General features: G+C 35.9%; 1 protein-coding gene across 3 annotated transcripts in view; it reads left to right on the top strand.

The window, feature by feature from the left end:
• Positions 1–17,656, top strand: part of Synd (protein kinase C and casein kinase substrate in neurons protein Synd) — a 323,165-nt gene that overhangs the window by 233,791 nt on the left and 71,718 nt on the right. For all 3 annotated transcript variants that reach the window (XM_090394452.1, XM_090394450.1, XM_090394451.1), the window contains exon 7: positions 10,903–11,023. In XM_090394452.1, the coding sequence (XP_090250578.1) occupies positions 10,903–11,023 (121 nt within the window). The remainder of the gene's footprint in view (positions 1–10,902; positions 11,024–17,656) is intronic.

Below are 17,656 nucleotides of genomic sequence, written 5' to 3'. Positions count from 1 at the left end.
AATTTATACTGCTGTAGTTAAAATCTCCTATAATAATCGTGCTCCTTGGTTTGTAGCAACACCCCACTAAATATCCGGTCCTTCCCATCTCTACCTCACACCATATGCTTTCAAAATCATTATTGTCACTGCCTTCCAAAGTCTCCACTCTTAGAGGACATAAGTCGTCACTTATCATAAGCAGTACTCCACCACCCCTTTCTCTTCTTATCCTGCCGAAAAATGCTTTATCCTGCTACTTCCATTCCTGTTATTATATCCTCTTCTGCCAACCACGTCTCAGTGATCCCAATAATCTTTGGCCAGGCTAATGCTATCAGCACCACTAATTCCTCTCCTTTATTTCGAAACTCCTGGCATTAGTACAAAGCATAAAAATGCCATTGTTTCTATACCCAGCATTATTCCCCCGCTAGACTCCACTGGGCTCAGCATTACCTGATATCATCCCCCTTTCCCCCAAGTACCCATTCCCACAAAAGGCCACCCCTGCTGCCATCCACCCTGGGCATTCTAGTTTCTCTGCATTGACACACTGACTCGTTCAGAACAGCAATCTCTCCAGATGTCTATATCCTTCCTCATTCAAATGCAAGCAATCTCCTGCATACAATTCCTTTCTCTCCTCAAACACCCTCCCAAGCATCCACATATTCCAATCCTCTCTTCTCACACATTCTAGTTATGTTATTTAGTATTACTGCTCTTCTGCTCAACTTGTCACTATCATACCTAGGCAACACGCACACTATCTTTCCTCTCTGTGTCTTCTTTCGTACAACCTCAAGCAAGAATCTTATATCCCTCGCTGCCCAATTTACATTACCTCTCAAGTCATTTGTTCCTACCGTCATGATCATCTCATCCACCCTTTCACCCCTCTTAATTGCCATAGCCACACTTTCTGTCGTTCCTTCAGGCAAACACTCCTCACGCATCCTATCTTGAACACCACAGATCATTGAGTCCCCATGCATTACACCTGTTACCACCCTGTTCTTCGATTGCTCACATGCTGTAAATTATGAGGGGCTTAATCCTGTCAGCGCTGCGCCATTGTAATGGGGGGGGGGTAATCCTGTCGGAACTGCGCAATTGTAAACGGGGGGGGGGGGGGAGTCTATTATCTTATTTATTATTCTATCTTTTTTTTATATATATATATATTAATTATATCTCAATCTTATCTCTTTATATATCTTTCTTTTATTATCTTATACTTAATTCGCTTTCCTTATCTCTCTTTAATCTCTTATATATTTATATGTTTATATACAGCTTTTTGTTATGTACTTCTAACTATTCTTCCTTATCACTCTTTGGTATATCTTTAATATCTCCTTACGCTAAACTGCTTTCCGCACTTGCCTTCTTATTCTTCGAACACCAGAAAATTTATTTGATTAAATGCTGCACCATTGATGTTCGTTTTCTATTAACAAGAAGTGTAAAAATGCGTCCAGTAGTTTTCCATTTACCCTTAGAATATCCCTAATTTAATTAGTATCTGCAGTTGTGGTCTACTATCTATTCTTTACTATCCTTGGGTTCCTGCTAATAGGCTCTAATATTTTTTCAAGAACAGTGCATCAAATAATTAAGAATCAGGCGATACTTATTTAAATGTAAACAACAAAATTTAATTCACATAAGACAAATTCACACTGCATTTTCAGTAATAGAAAAAAACATCTCAATTCAAATCTGCATAAATAAATTAGTTAAGTTCCTGCATTTTACTCACACAAATCATATCACATATTTAACTAATTTTCTTAATATATCATAAATCATTCATACTGAGCAATGGTACTTATTACTTATTGTTAACTCTTATTCATCAAACACATAGACAATATCTTTTATACACAATTGCTCCTTCCTTTCTATGCTGAGAATATTCTATAGGCAAGTTTCACCAATTCAGCAAACAGTTATACTATGACTTATTTCAACTACAAATTCCTGACAATTAATTACTTTATAATCTTCAACTGTTAAATATGCCTATTTAGATCAGCCTCTATTTTACAGTCCACTAATAAGTTCTCTTAAAAGCTCAAGAAAATTGAACAAACGGGTCAACTCACTTTATAGCTGCTACCCACTGTGCACTTGGCTTCGAACTGGACTTCTATTCCCTTTTCTTTCGTGTCAGGTTTTTCTCTCCCTCTTTACGCCAGCGATAGATTCATTGACGCTTCTGGGACGCTGTACTTGCACTTCGGACGAAGATTATTGGCTTGTGGAATGCTTGCATGCACGTTGGACTAACAGAGCAATTTCTTCCCTCTAGTTAACAGCTCCCGGCGAAGACTCGTCAATTCATCATCAAATATCTGCATTGCCTGGCGGATCGGCTCCTCGTCATCTTTCTTTTAGATCACTGGCATGATTTCTCCTGAAGTCACGTTCCTGATGAAGTGCATCTGATGGATAACTGCCGACAACTTCTTGACAACTGACCGATGACCTCTGGATCACTGACGAAAATTTCTGGAACCGATGTTGCGATCTTTTCGTCAACGTCTTTTATTCGGTCACTTGTGAATCCTTGTACAGAGATATGTGACCCCGAACATTTCGGTGAAATCCCTTGATCCTTTTCTTAGACTGACCCTTCCTTTGTTTTTTCCCTAAATTCTATTTGTTCTGGCAGCAGACATTCGTTTGAAGCTTTTGTCGGTCCATCCAGCACTGACCTTGAGCGTTTCCATGTAGAACACACACACAAAATTTGACGTCTTTACAAAGAGCTAAAAATATACTGTTTACTAGTGGCAAGGTATTGCCTTAATATTACACCTTGTAGAATATTCCCTTATTTGACAGAGAGCATCTACAATTCCCATTGGGATTATTGACATTTAAACAAACATCTATGTACAAGTTACAATTCTTACTGGGCTTGACCTTGATAAAATTTATGTAAAAATATTTAGACTGTTTGGAGCTACATAAATATTTTTACAATGCATCCCTCACTCACTCTCTCTCTCTCCTCTAATACTTTCTCTCTGTGTTCCCCTACTTACCTGCCTTCCTGACATCACTCTATCCATGGTTCCAGTGTTCCCTTCTCATTCTTCTCATTCCCTCTCTCCTACTATTTCCATTCTCTCCTCTTGTATCATTCCCATAACTCTCTCTCATTCCCTCTCCCTCCACTATTCCTATTCTCTCCTCTTCTATCATTGCCATATCTCTCTCTCTTCCACTTATCCTGTTCTCTCCTCTTCTAATATTCACATAACGCTCTCTCATTCCCTCTCTTCTACTGTTCCTATTCTCTCCTCTTCTACCATTCTCATAACTCGCTCTCATTCCCTCTCTTCTACTGACATCACTCTATCTACCATTCTCATAACTCTCTCTCATTCCCTCTCTTCTACTGTTTCTATTCTCTCCTCCTCTATCATTCCCTTAACTCCATCTCACTGCTACTCTGATTCGTCTTTTCCATTCGCCTAATCTCATCTTTCACACTTCTCATCTCATTCCACCTGATCTCTCTCTCTACAAGTCAGCCATTCTTATTTACCATTCATCCTCCCAAATGAGACCATCTCCAAAAACTTCACAATCCTTCAGCCTTTCCATACTTCCCACTCCCATTATTTTATTCATATTTCTCTCACCATTCTCGTCCTCTGTCATACCACTCATTTCTCTGCATGGAGAATCTCCTGCCTCTGACTCAACGAGTTATAGTCATTTCTAACTCACCAAGTTCCTCCCATTGCCAGCATTTTGCGCATATACATATTTCCTCTTCTCTCACCTGTCACATATACAACCACTGGGACACATACATTCCACAAGTCCCGCATGCTACAAAATCCCATATGATATCACACAGAATGGAGTCCTTAAATCGGTGAGGACTTGGCGATATGCCATTTGCAATTTTAATTGCCACTGCTGCCATTATTCAAAATATCAAAGCACTATTACAACTAAACGCTAAATAAGTATAATGGAGTATAACTATAAAAGGAAAAGTACAAACAAATATAAACAAAACATTTAAATATACTAAATATAAATAAAATAAAACTAAATAACGAAAACTTATGTTATCTTCGTTTTCTCTTTCACCATCATGCATCCGATTCCCACCCGTCATCTTAGTAACCAGAATATACAGTATAGCGACAATGACTAACTTCAGAAACAACCTGAAGGACATTCATATTCCAGAAAAACAACGTAGCACAAATCTTGACAGAAGTTAGACTATTCACCGATTAAAAAGCACTTTTTTCAGCACAGCTCAAATTCCCCACCACATTATCCACCGACTCTAGTGCCCTCTCCCGGTGCAAATTTGGAAATTACTTATCTAAATTTAGATAATGTTCTAAGCCAAGTAACAGAACTCTAGTACTTCCAAAAATAAATAAAATCACAATTTTTTTTATTTTTTCTCAATCAGTAGTAAGTTTCATTGACAGTAGATTTTGATGAGGCTCAACTTGATTTTGATTCAGGCTGCTCTGTTCGAGATCCTGATTATCACCCAGAGCCTAAACACAAAGATAATGCAGAAAAAAACAAATCCATAAGTTTAAACAGAGAAAGATTTTGAAAAAGAGTGAAGTAGATAGAAGAAAAGTGCTCCACCAAAATGAAAAATACAGGTAGTTTTCAACTTATCAAATAAATTCTTTCTTAGTGCGAGCTTGTAAAGCAGTAATTTATTTCTTATAAACATAATGTTAAAAACAGAGATTATGTTTTAACAATAAATTTGACCATAGTAATGTTAAATAAAGATCAACAAAATGGTAGTTTATGTTTAAACAATGATTTATTTATCCAATAAATGAACACATAGCCTTTAAAAATCAAGCAAATTATAATTATAAAGAAATTATTTATGTCATGCAAATGTTAATGTTTAATCTTCATAAGATGCACATTCATTGGTGTGCATTTGATGATGATTCAACCTTTGCTGTTTCTTTCTGTTAACATCACTATCCATAGTATTATTTTGTTTTGGTTTTGGCACAGTATTAATAAGATGAATTAATGTAAAATAAGGTAAGACACCGAAAACAAAGAGCAATACAATGAGTCTTGAACAAATGCACAGTAGTATTATACTGTATAGACATACATGTATTTGAAATGCCATGTTTTGTCACGTTTATGAATGTTTAGCATTTATTTATCGCGATTAATGCTCATATTTTAGATTTTTTTTTTTTTTTTGTTGATACTTGACAAAAAAAAAGCATTTGTGAAGTGGGATCCCTGTATATGTGTATAAAAAAAGAGAGAGAGAGACGAGACCAATACCAGCTGTTTATACAATATAATGTTACAAAGAATGTTAATGAAAAATATTTACTAGAAGATGATTACAGAAGCATCTTCTAGAGAATAGTAGAATGTATCAAACCAAAGCAGTTGATAAAAAAAGGTGTCAAGAAAATGTTTATCTGCTGTACATTTGAATTACAATTGGTTTTGCAGATCACTTGGTGATGTGATTCTGTATAAAAATTTCATGTATAATTTTGATATTTTGCAACAGTAGAATGGAGGTATCAAACTATGAGGACAAGGAAGGCGAAGAAAATATTGGCTATCAGACATTGGACTGGTATGAGCTCTTAGAGACTGCTCAGAGTAGTTGAAGATCACTCAAAATTTGCCAAGGTGGTTGCCGACCTCCGATAGGAGATGGCACTCAAAGAAGAAGAAACTACGAGCAGGGGAGGGACTGGAAAGTTGTGATAAACATGATAAATGATATTAAAATGATACAAAAATGATATTAAAGCAATTGATATAACCACATGAAAGAACAAAGGAGGATATAAGAACATAAATTACCTTCATAACTCTAACTCTTGTTCTAGGTTTATCAGAATTTTCCAGTCCCCACCACCACCACTCTCATATAGGCCTTTTATATTTCTTCTGTAGTTGTTAAGATTTTGGAGAAATTGATAAGAGCTGATATGTACAATTGGACAGATGAGGGCAATATTATTTATTCAGGCCAGCATGGATTTGTCATAGGGTGCTCTTGTTTTAGTAATCTGGTAACCTTTTATAGTAGAGTAACAGAGCAGTGGATGAGGATAAGCCTTACACTGTCAATTTTTTGGATTTTTCCAACGAACTTGACAGGGTGCCACATGATAAGTTGATTTTTAAGTTGCATCATCTGGGTTTGGATATCAAGTGAGTGCATTGGACACAACTGTATCAAAACAGATAGCACACCACTACTATCTCTTTTGAGATACTGAAAATTACCAGTGATAAGAACATAGGGTGCGCCTGGTAATTTTCAGTATACCTGGCTCTCATTACCAGCGATACCTGGTAATGAGAGCCAGTTGCCTATCCAACTCACTAATCTGTCATCCAATACCATCTGCTCTAATTTAGTTACTAGCTTGTGGTGTGGCTATCTATCAGAAGCCTTTGCAAAATCTAAGTATACCACTGTATATGCATTTCCCTTGTCCAAAATGTTTGCCTTTAACAAATCCATGCTGACAAGCACAAAGAATACCACTGTTATCAACCTATAATTTGTAACCTTAGAATTATCACCACATTTCTGAAGTGGAACAATTTTATCTTACTTCCACTCCTTTGGAATGTGCTCTTTCCAGATTCTTGTTAAACAGGTAGGCCAAGGCTGATGCTAACTACCTGGAACATTCCCTTAAAACACTTGGTGATATGTCATCAAGTCCTATTGCCTTATCAACATCTAGTTTTTGCTTACTTACCAACCATTAAGTCTTCTCTCATCTTATTTCATTCTCTGCACTTAGCTTCTCATTTCATGCAGAGGATGAAACACCCTGATGAATTTCTCTCTGAATACCTTGACTATGTCCTCTGCAGCAGTTGCCAGTATCCCATTTTCAGTCATTAACATCATCTTGCTATAATCATTCTTCTTTCTACTTGCCATATACTGAAAAAACTCCCAAGGGTTTCTCTTTGCTTGATTTCCTAATTTCTGCTTGATTTACTGTCCTTACCAACTGTGTCACTCTCCGGCCTGCTCTTTATACTCTTCGTTCAACTTGTTATTACCATTATTTGTTATATTATAGTTTACACCCTTTTTTGGATAGGATGCATATCAGAGAGAGAGAGGGAGAGGCATACAGACAAAGAATGGGTGGGGGAAACAGATTAGAATTTAATATTAATATCACTTCCTTCTAGCAGAGTTGTATACCAACAAGTGTTTTCCAGAAGTACAGAAATGATTCAAGAGAAGTATTTTTTATTTTATTTTAAAGTGCACTTTGCAGTAAAAAATGGGTCATTGTCTATTATCATAGTTATTCAACCTAAAACTGTATTAAGTTGTGTACTGTAAACATTTATCATCAGTGTTCTAATTTCTGAACAGAAACTATGGAACTGGAATGATAATAAATAATACACTAACTAAATTAATTACTTGCATGTTAACATTTTGTCAGCTCAAGCTAGCATTATAAAAGGTAGTTGAAAGACAGACACACACTCACTCACATTCACTTTGCAAACTGAGAATGAAATGACTTCGACAACAAGGATAGGCTCGTGCATGGGAACAACAGCGATGCTGTTCATAGTATCTTTTGTGATTACGGCTGATGGGAGGATTGGGCAGGGCAGTGCACCAATATTTGTGTAGGATAATACGAACACTGTCAGCTATATTGCTGCTTTGGAGAACTTCACCGCTTCTAGAAGTAGCCTCTATGATTTAAATTGGACTTGTGTTTTAGCCTGGCTTTCTTCCACCTAATGAAATGGCCTTTTCCACTAGTCTACTTAAAAAAAAAAAAAAAAGTATATTTAGTGTGGTGGACTAGCACAACATGCATTGGATAATGACCATTTCAGCAAGTAAAACAAAGCCAGGCTAATACTTAAGTCCCAATTTAAATCACAGTGACTGTTCCAGGAAGCAGATGAACTGCAATAGAACTTATGGATGTAGCAAGTCTTTTTAACAATATTCCCAGCAAACAATTTGCTGGAAGGACTGTTTCCACTAGACCACTATTCAACAATGTGAAGAATACACTACTTCTTTTTAGAATAAGGACTTTTTTCATTGCTGAAAACACTTGCAGAGAACACATAAAAAATAAAGGGTTATTGTTAATAGTGATAGTGTTGGATTCTGAATGAAGAGAAATTTAAATTATTAATACTCTCTTCAGAATCCAACATAATCCACCATGGCAAAGGCTACATTTGTAAATATTTAATGTAAATCACTTATTTATAAATTAATATTCATATAACTACCTATAAGTTGATTTAATATTTAATTATTTAATCAAGTATGTGTACTAATAAGGAAAAAACTCTGTATTAAAATATTATTAAGTTATTTTATTTATTGCTATGTTAATATTATAGGAGTTTGTATTTAACATTTAACTGCGTATTAATTGAAATGTAAATATTCTTTATTTGTTCCTGTTTGTAGAGGTATAATGTTATGCAATGCCTCAATTTTATTATATTTTGTTCTGTTGTCATGGAAATGTATGTTAGATAGCTTGCATGAGTTTGGAACAGAGCGTGAGGGAGAATGTTGAAAGTTTACTAGAAAGGATTTTAGTTAAAGAGAGCACGAGAACAATTTAGGCGGGAAGAAGGGATATATGGGTTATTATATAAGCTAGGAACGCTGAAAAAAGAGAGGATATTCTAATTTGGCATTCGGAGGAAGGAAAGAAAAAAGGAGAGTGATTCGGGGAATCAGCGTGCGATATTAGCGAGTCACTCAAGTAGCTAATTAAAGTCTGCTAGTCGTGGAGCAGGTTAGCTAGTAAGTTGCAGAATAACAAATGAAGCAATGGAAGATAGCTAAGTGACTACTAAATGACTAGCTGTACTTTAGTTGAGATTTAATTTCAGGGCCGACTTTTCAAGGACACGCAGAAACTTGAAGCATAACATGGAGTAACTAGAGAGTAATTAGAGGCAACAAGGTTGAGTTTAATGATAGCTGTGTTAAGAATTATAGTGGCTAAAAGATTAATTGAATGCCAGAGGAATAGGCAACTGTGCATGAAAACTTCAAGTTAAGGAATTATTGTGTGTCACCTTAGTTCATGAGTGATTAGTAGAATAATGAATTGGTCAAGTAATGTCTAAGATAGTACAAGCGTTTTACTTCATGCAAGAACATTTAACCATGTGAATTGTGACCGTTAATTAATTCAATTATTACTAGGAAGATTTGTTTTAATGAGTGCCTTAATTCTTTAAAGTGTATAAAGTTATAAAAAGTGTTCGTACATAAGTAGATGAAGAAGGAAAATTACCGGTAAGAATATTCCAACCATTGATATTCCTATGCAGAGATATGTGTGTTTCCTCCTAAAATATCCCTATATTAACAGTAACATTTTTGCAAAGATTAGCTGAAGTGTGGATTTAAAAGTGTATACTTGTGAAAAAGTGTTGCTGCCATTATATTGTATTTGAAACTTAAGTCACTGTGAGATATTTGTGTAAGTGGTTACCAAAGAACTTTATGACTTTGAGCTTTACCAAGTGTTTAATTGAATTTTGTAAAGGCTGTGTTTCGGACAACAGATTTACCATTGCTTAAAATTATATGACTGTATTATCAGAAGAGCTAAAATGTTTATAATATCTCATTTAGTGATTTGAACTTAAGTGTAGAATTTGTGATCCTAAATTAAATGTTTGTTTTTGTTAATCTGAAGTTGTATTTTGCTTGAATCTTTTACTGCACCATCCATAAAAATATTCGAACCAAAGCGGGAAAGATAAGTAAGTTGAACAAACTCGGCCTGTAAACATAATAACAACATATAAAGGAGAAATAGTTGAGAGTTGGTTTTTCTTCAATTCTTGAACTAATTCAGATATAGAGTGGCGCAGTCTATAAATATAGATTTTTCTCTATATTTGGATTAGAAATCAACTAGCAACCTATCAATTGTTTAAGAACATCGTAATAACTAAATATCGGATCCAAAGTATAGATTAAGACGAAGTAGGATCCAACAATAGCTTCATATCTGAAACATTTAGAGACTGGAAGAAAGTTGATCTGTAACTAGGCAAGAAATATGAATTGTGTATTGACCACAGTATGACTGCTGTAGCTAACCAGAAGCTAATGATAGGCTATATGCTCTATGCTATGGTGTACATTCCCAGACAGAATCTTCTAGGACAGTAATGCATCTTATCACCAGGTTCACACTATATAGAATAAGTTAAGGATCACACATGAATGGGGGAAGTGAGTTCTTATCAGCCCGCTCAGAAAGCCGTGGGATGTTCTGGAGTGTGATCTGTAACTTGCCTAGTTACAGAACACACTCCAGAGAATGTGACATTCACATTCTCATTCATTCAAGGATTTTGAGAATAGAGTAGTGGAATCAATGTTTGATGCAGACTGTTAACAGTGGAGAAGGTGGGATGGGGGAAATGGGCAGCCTAATATGATACCAGGCAAGTGGCCATAATTCTGTGTTATATCAATGTACTTTTAAAGAGTACCAGTATAGTAAGAACTGTTAATTGTTTTTAAGATTATAACAATCTTAAATGCTTTTATGAAGTTTTTGAACAATAATAGACTTTTATCTGGTTAGCTTAAAGCTAGATGTCATTGGCATATTGTCGTAAAATGCTGCCAATAAAATTAGATTAGATTAAATAAGATTGAATATATTTAAAAATAGGAATACCTAAAAGTAGGTATTCCTAATTTTAAATATATTCAATTTAGATTCATCTTGAAATTATAATTATATTTATCATAGTATATTACAATACTGCTGGAATTTTAAGGTCATATATGTGAGTGCATTTGACATTTTTATGTACATATTTCATTTAATGATTTTTTGTTATCTTATTTTATAGACTACCCCAGATTTATGAGGAGTACAGACATACTATACAAAACGCCGATGCTACAAAAGATCTAAAATGGTGGTCAAATAAGCATGGAATAGGAATGGCAATGAACTGGCCACAGTTCGAGGTACATTGTTTTCTTTTTTCTCCCCCCCCCCCTGAATTCTTTAAAAAAAGTAGCTGATGTTAATATGGACTCCACTGTTTTGAGTTCATTATTTTTTTATTTGGAATGCTTACACAAGTGACTTATTGTTTATTTATCTTGAGAGAGAGAGAGAAATAAAGAAATTCTTATTCCCCACCACCGCCATTTCTCTCTCTCTCTGTGTGTGTGTGTGTGTGTGTGTGTGTGTGTGTGTGTGTGTGTGTGTGTGTGTGTGTGTGTGTGTGTGTGTGTGTGTGTGTTGATTTCATCTTATTGGATATTAAGTAGACTATTTCTTAAAGTTTTTGTTACATCCCAATAATGATTTAAAAAAGAAATTAGCCAACATGTTGTTAAGATCTTAAAATCAAGTTGTGGAAATTACCAAAATCAGATGCAAATAAGCAAACAGTTCACATCAGTGAACGAAACACAAATACAATAAAACTTTGCACAATGCAGTTTTTTAATGCTATATCTTTAATTTGCCGTCATTTAGGATTATTCTGAAGAATTCCGTGACATCATAGGGAGGAACAAGAAGGGCTCATTTCCAGAAAGTGGCATCACCCTTGTGAATCAGCATAGAATTGGAGAGGATCTGCCTGTAATCATTCTTTGCTTGTTGCTACAAACAGACTTCCTTAGTAGTAGTTGTCTGTTTTGGTCCTTATTTTTTACAATGCCCTTCAACCTAGATATTTCCTTAGCACCTGGAAAGCACTTTCTGCTGCCCTGTTTTACTCACATTGTTTGTCTTTCCTTAACATTCAATTATCTCCTTGCTGTGATTGATTCCTTAACAGTTTGCACAGATTTAGTCACCGCTCAAACTATTTTTGGATGCTCAACATTTCATAGATTAGAATTATAAGCAGTGTATAGTATTTTTTTTAAATACAGAAACCATACTGTAACTTTTTTTATGTTGAGCAGTCCAGATTAATGCTTACTTGACCCCTAAAGTTTCTCATCCTTTTCACTCTAATCAAAATGATGCTTTACTTGAAATGCACTGGTAGCAATTTGGTGGTGGTAGATGGCTTGTCATATCCTTTCCCATTGCTGTTTTTATAGAATAACTAAGTAGTTGTGGTTTTATAATAATTATGACTATATCTTTTATTACCACCTAAGTAATTTTTCAAAAATATTTTATGTACATTTTTAACGTAACATTTCTTTTTTTTAGATATTTCACTTTAAATGTTATAAAAATTATGTATAATTTTATATAAATATTTTTTATTCTTTTCCCTTCCTTTATTCCTTCTCTTTGTTAGAAAAAAATGAAGAAAAAGATATTTGAAAAAACAAAACATTCTGTGTTATTTATGAGGGCCATTTCAGAAGTTCTACATGCTGCAGATGTGTGGCCAGTGGGATAATGTAATAGTTTCTGTGTCAGTTGTAAGCCAGATCTGAGTAATTATGTTGTATCTGTTTAGTTTCTGTCTAAGGCATTCTTTTTAGAATATAGGAAAAACTTACTTGAATCATATATTGCCTAATCATATGGAAAAGTATGGAGGGCTAATGTTACATGAGCCCTCCAAACTTCAGTGTGTTCTCTAAGCTGAAAGTAAGCCTTTCCACCCCATAGGATATAACAGAAACATGTCATATCCATTGACAAGTTTCTGCTAAAATGACTGACTTATCCAATACATTAACAAAAAATAGTTTGCTGACAGGAATGGGAGACTTTCCCCAGACATTCAAGAGCAGTGATAAATCTGGTTAAATTTAAATTACAAGCCAATTCACAACAGGTGAATGAAGTTGCTACTGCTGTTGTGGAGCAGGCCATGAATAACAGTGTTGGTTCCTGCAGTGCACATGCTATATCAAGATGCACATGGATGTGCCTTATGCAACTGTCTGGAAAATTCTACTGAAGATTCTACATTTCTACCCTTTCAAGATTTGCACCCTCAGGACTTTGAAAGTTGAATGAGATTTGCTTTAACATTCCTTGCTCAAGTGGAGTTGGACATTATCTGGCTGTGGATAATTTTGTAGGGAGGTGAGGCTAACTTTCACCTGAATGGAGCTGTCAATATCCATCATTTCCAGGTATGAGCTATGCAAAACCCCACATATAATTCAATGAATTTCTTTGCATTCACCCATACTGTCTGGTGCAGGTTTACAGCTTCGTTTATTATTGGACCATTCTTCTTTGAGGACATTTGCCATTTGGGTCCTGTGACCTGCTCAGTTACTGCTGGGAGGTATCATGATATGATAAAAAATTTTGTTGTGCCACAGCTATAGCAACTCCTTTGCATGGATTCAGTCATTTTCATCAGGATGGGACCCTCCACAGATTGATTGATCCATGCAGGAGGTTCTTCGAGAAACATTTTAGGAAAGCCAGCGCGATCAGCCATTCATTTCCCACTACATGGCTGCCTTATTCACATGATCTGACCTCCTCTGACTTCTGGCTCTGGGGATTTCTCAAAAACAAGATTTATCAGGATCACCCTAATAACTTGCCAGCACTGAAAGACAGCATAACATAGCATGTACACAACATCAGTCCCAACCAGTGTGTGTTCTGTCATTGAACACACTGTGCAAAGAATGCAGTTTGTGGCATACAGGGCAGCACATTGAACAGCACAGCCCATGAATGCATAATGGAAGTGAATAAAATGTGTCACTTATGCTTGTGTCCCCTTTTCTCTTTCTCTCTCTCTCTCTCACACACACACACACACACACACACACACAAAAAAAAATTACTGCATCTGTATTTGGTACCTCATACAGCTCCCCTGGTGGTGAATTTTGGAATCCCTCCCCCCCAATATATTTCTTCTGCTTGACACGTTTCGATCACTGGGTGGCTCTCCACGAGGCCTTAAACAGGAATACTTTAATTTTGATCACCCTGTATTTCAAAATAATTACTTTAAACATCTAAGATATTTTCACTTTAGTTTTCATATCACTCTTATCGTCTCTAATTTCTTTAGTAGCACTCTTTCTTCTGTTTCTAAACTTTTTCACTAACTTTCAAAACATTTTGCCACCTTCCTGATATATTCTTACTCAAGTTTTCTCAAGACTTTCAGTTACTTTCACATGCTGCTTTGTTTTTACTTTTCTCTGTATTCTCTTATGGTGTTAACTTATGTCTGTTAACTTACTTGATAGGAGCTTTTGAGGACTGCCTCTTTCACTTCTTGTATCCACCATGGTCTGATTTTTTTTCTCTCCTTGTTAACTTCACCTTATCCTTTCCTGGCTGAATTAATCAAAGGTTTCTTCAGAGTTTGCATGAGTTTTCAAAGTTGAATTCTTGTCTTCAAATGCTTTCATTTTTTTCTAGAATATTTGTATAGTTGAGTCTGAAGTTCACTTCTGAAAGCAGCTTGACCTTAATTCTTTTTAAAAATTTCTTATCAATTTGATATTCCGTATTCAAATCTTGCTCAAATTAAATGATCACTTCCTGTTTCAGATCATCCCTTGTATACTAATTGTGTCCTGAACTGGTTTGATGATATTGCTGGTGACAATAACATAGTCAATGAAACTTGACTTATTTCTTTTGTCTTAAAGATTTGTATACATCTATTATTATTATTATTATATCAAGAACTATCCAACATTTGTGCAGTATCTATCATACTTTGCTTTGAACTCATTCACAGTTATGACATCCACAACAGACTATGGCAACCTGTTACACTCAATTCACTACTCTCCAAGAAAAATCCTAGTTCTAACACCCTTGCTAAACACTCTTACTCAGTTTCCATGGATGGCCCCCTAGTTCTCCCACCACCACATCTATTCGGAAAAATTTCCTCTGAATTAATCCTATACAAACCCCTCAGCAATTTGTATATCTCAATCATATCACCCCTTTTCTGCCTGTCAACTAGTTTCTGTAACCCACAAATCTTCAACTTGTTCTCGCAAGGTTCATTTCCATAGACCTGCTATCATCTTGATCACTCACCTCTGGATTCTCTTCATGTCCTCATCACCAAGAAATCCTAGTGCCAAGATCTGCATGCAGTAGTCAAGATGGGGTTTTATCAAGGCTCGATAAAGAGGAACAATAACCTGCTTGTCTCTGCTTGTCAAAGTATTCTTCAGTAACCAAGTAATCTGATGAGCTGCTTTATCTATTTTTGCTATATGTCCCCTAAACTTTAACTCCCTATCCACTAACACTCCCAAGTCTCTGGCTTCGTCAATTTCCTGGAGTACAGTTCCATCAATGTTGTATATAGCTGATAAACTTCTCACCCCAAAATGCATAACCTTACACTTTACCACATTAAACTGACATCCATTCTTCTTTGTCTGGTCTGCCAATCTATCTAAATCATCTTGCAAAATTTTGATATCACCCTTGCTAAATTAACTATTGCTTTACCCAACTTCGCATCATCAGCAAATAACTGAACAGTTCCTCTTAGATCCTTTTCTATATCGTTAATGCACAAATTAAACAGTAGCAGTCCTAGAACAGAACCCTTTGGCATGCCACTAGGCACAGACCTTCTTTTGGACTCTACTCCTGAATAAACTACTCTCTGATACCTCTCAATCAACCACCTTCCTATCCATCTCACCAACCCTATATCCATCCCCCATGCTGCAGTTTACTGATTAGAATTCCATGTGGTATCCTTTCAAAGGCCTTTGCAAACTCCAGCAGTATCACTGTAAATCTGAATAAATTCATTACCTTTATCCAACTCAGCTGTCAGTGTATTATAAAATGTGAGCAGGTTACTGAGGTATGACCTGCCTTTCACAAAACCATGCTGTCCCCCCCACCCCCATACAGTATCCCATTTCCATCTGTCTATTCCTGTATTTTGCTCCTGACCAACTTCTCCAATACTTTGACAAAAACTCCTGATATGCTGATATCAGTCAGTAATTTGCTACATCAGTCTTGGAATCTCCTTTTTGCAATGAAACTGTTTTCACCTCTTTCCATCCCCTCAGGACTAACCCAGAGCTGAGACTTAGATTAAACGATATGGTCAAGGCACTGATAATTCCCTCACAGCTTCACATAAAACTTCAGCTGGTATACATCCAATTCCATGGCTGTATTCACATTAAGGTTCTGTTATATTCTATGCACCTCCATTTCATTTACTTCAGTTTCCATATAAGCCTTTAGCTCTCTTATTCCTGCAGTATCACCACCTGGATGATATACTCCTGCATAATGTTCATTTAGTAATTCTACTATTTCAACTAATTCAGTTACCTTCCTCCCATCAGCATTCATTAGAATCATTCTGCCATATGAAAGGTCTTGGAAGAAATGAGAAAGAAATGTGAAAGAGTAAAAATTGTAGGTTTGCTACCCAGATATGATAGTACCAAATTAACAAGGAGGGCAATGATAGCAAATGATTTCGTGTGTGGAGTGAGTTTGATTGCAGAAAAGACTTGTATTAGAGGGATAGCCTGCACTTGAATTCATTTAGCATCAGGGGCCTGGAGAAATTACTTCTTGGTATGAGATCCAATGAAAGAATCAGGGAAACTAAATCATCAAGGGAGGAATGGGAAAAATGTATGTGAAAGTTCAAATGTTGTATGCAAATGTGATAAAGATATGAATGTCTTTGAACATGTTTATGTATGTGGCAAAGGAGTGGGAAAATATGCTTTGGGTTTGGACCTTTTAAGTATGCCTGTGGGAGGGAAAAGAGAAAAATTCTACGACAATGCCAAATAGATTGCATATCTAATTATAAGAATAGGCAAGGTGGTGATTTATTACATCTATACACAAATGCCAGGAGCATCAGAAACAAAGAGGTTGAGTTCGTTGCTTTATCAAATATGATATGGCCTAAGATTGTTGTCATTAGTGAAACCTGTCTATTAGAATCAGATATGGTAACTGACATCAACTGTAATGGGTATACTGTTTTTATGAATGACAGAAGAGATAGGAGAGGAAGAGGAGGAGTACTACTAATGATATTAGATGACTTAAGTCTAGTTAGGGTACAGAATGCAAGAAAACAATGTCCAATGTAGCGGTCAGTTTGAGTCTATCAGGTGTGAAGGGGAGGCTAACAGAACAAAATATATGGTGGGTGTTGCTACAGACCTGGTGATTCAGTTGCAGGGGATGAAGATCAACTTTCTCAAGCAGCATGTGAAAGAAGGAACTCGAGGTCAAAGAGTGTTGGATTTGCTCATAACGTCAGAAGGGATCTCTGTTAAGAATATAGTTATTTTACCACCATTTGGTGACAGTGATCATGCCGTGATTTCTTGGGAAGTATTTAATTGTATTGATTCTCCGATTAGAACAAGTTACATGTTGAACTAGAAAGGTGGAAATTATGATCAACTTAAGAGAATATACTATCTTTGGTCCCATGGTATCAGTTACTGAATGGGAAAAATGTCAGCAATTCATGGAAATATTTGAAAAAAATGCTTAAATAAGGCTGTATCTGAATGTATCCCTAGTGTTTGAAGAACAAATAGGTTGGGAGTGAAATGGATGTGCAACCTTATTAAGCAAGACATCCACAAGAAGAAGATAATGTGGAAAGAACAAGAGTGAGAGGAATTATAAAATATATAAAACTCTGGCCAGAAAAA

Source organism: Typopeltis vanoorti, chromosome 6, assembly GCF_054136105.1.
Source record: "Typopeltis vanoorti isolate ZY-2024b chromosome 6, IOZ_Tvanoo_1.0, whole genome shotgun sequence".
NCBI lineage: Eukaryota > Metazoa > Arthropoda > Arachnida > Uropygi > Thelyphonidae > Typopeltis > Typopeltis vanoorti.
Note: the sequence above shows the minus strand (reverse complement) of the source record. Positions and strands in the feature narration are given on the sequence as shown.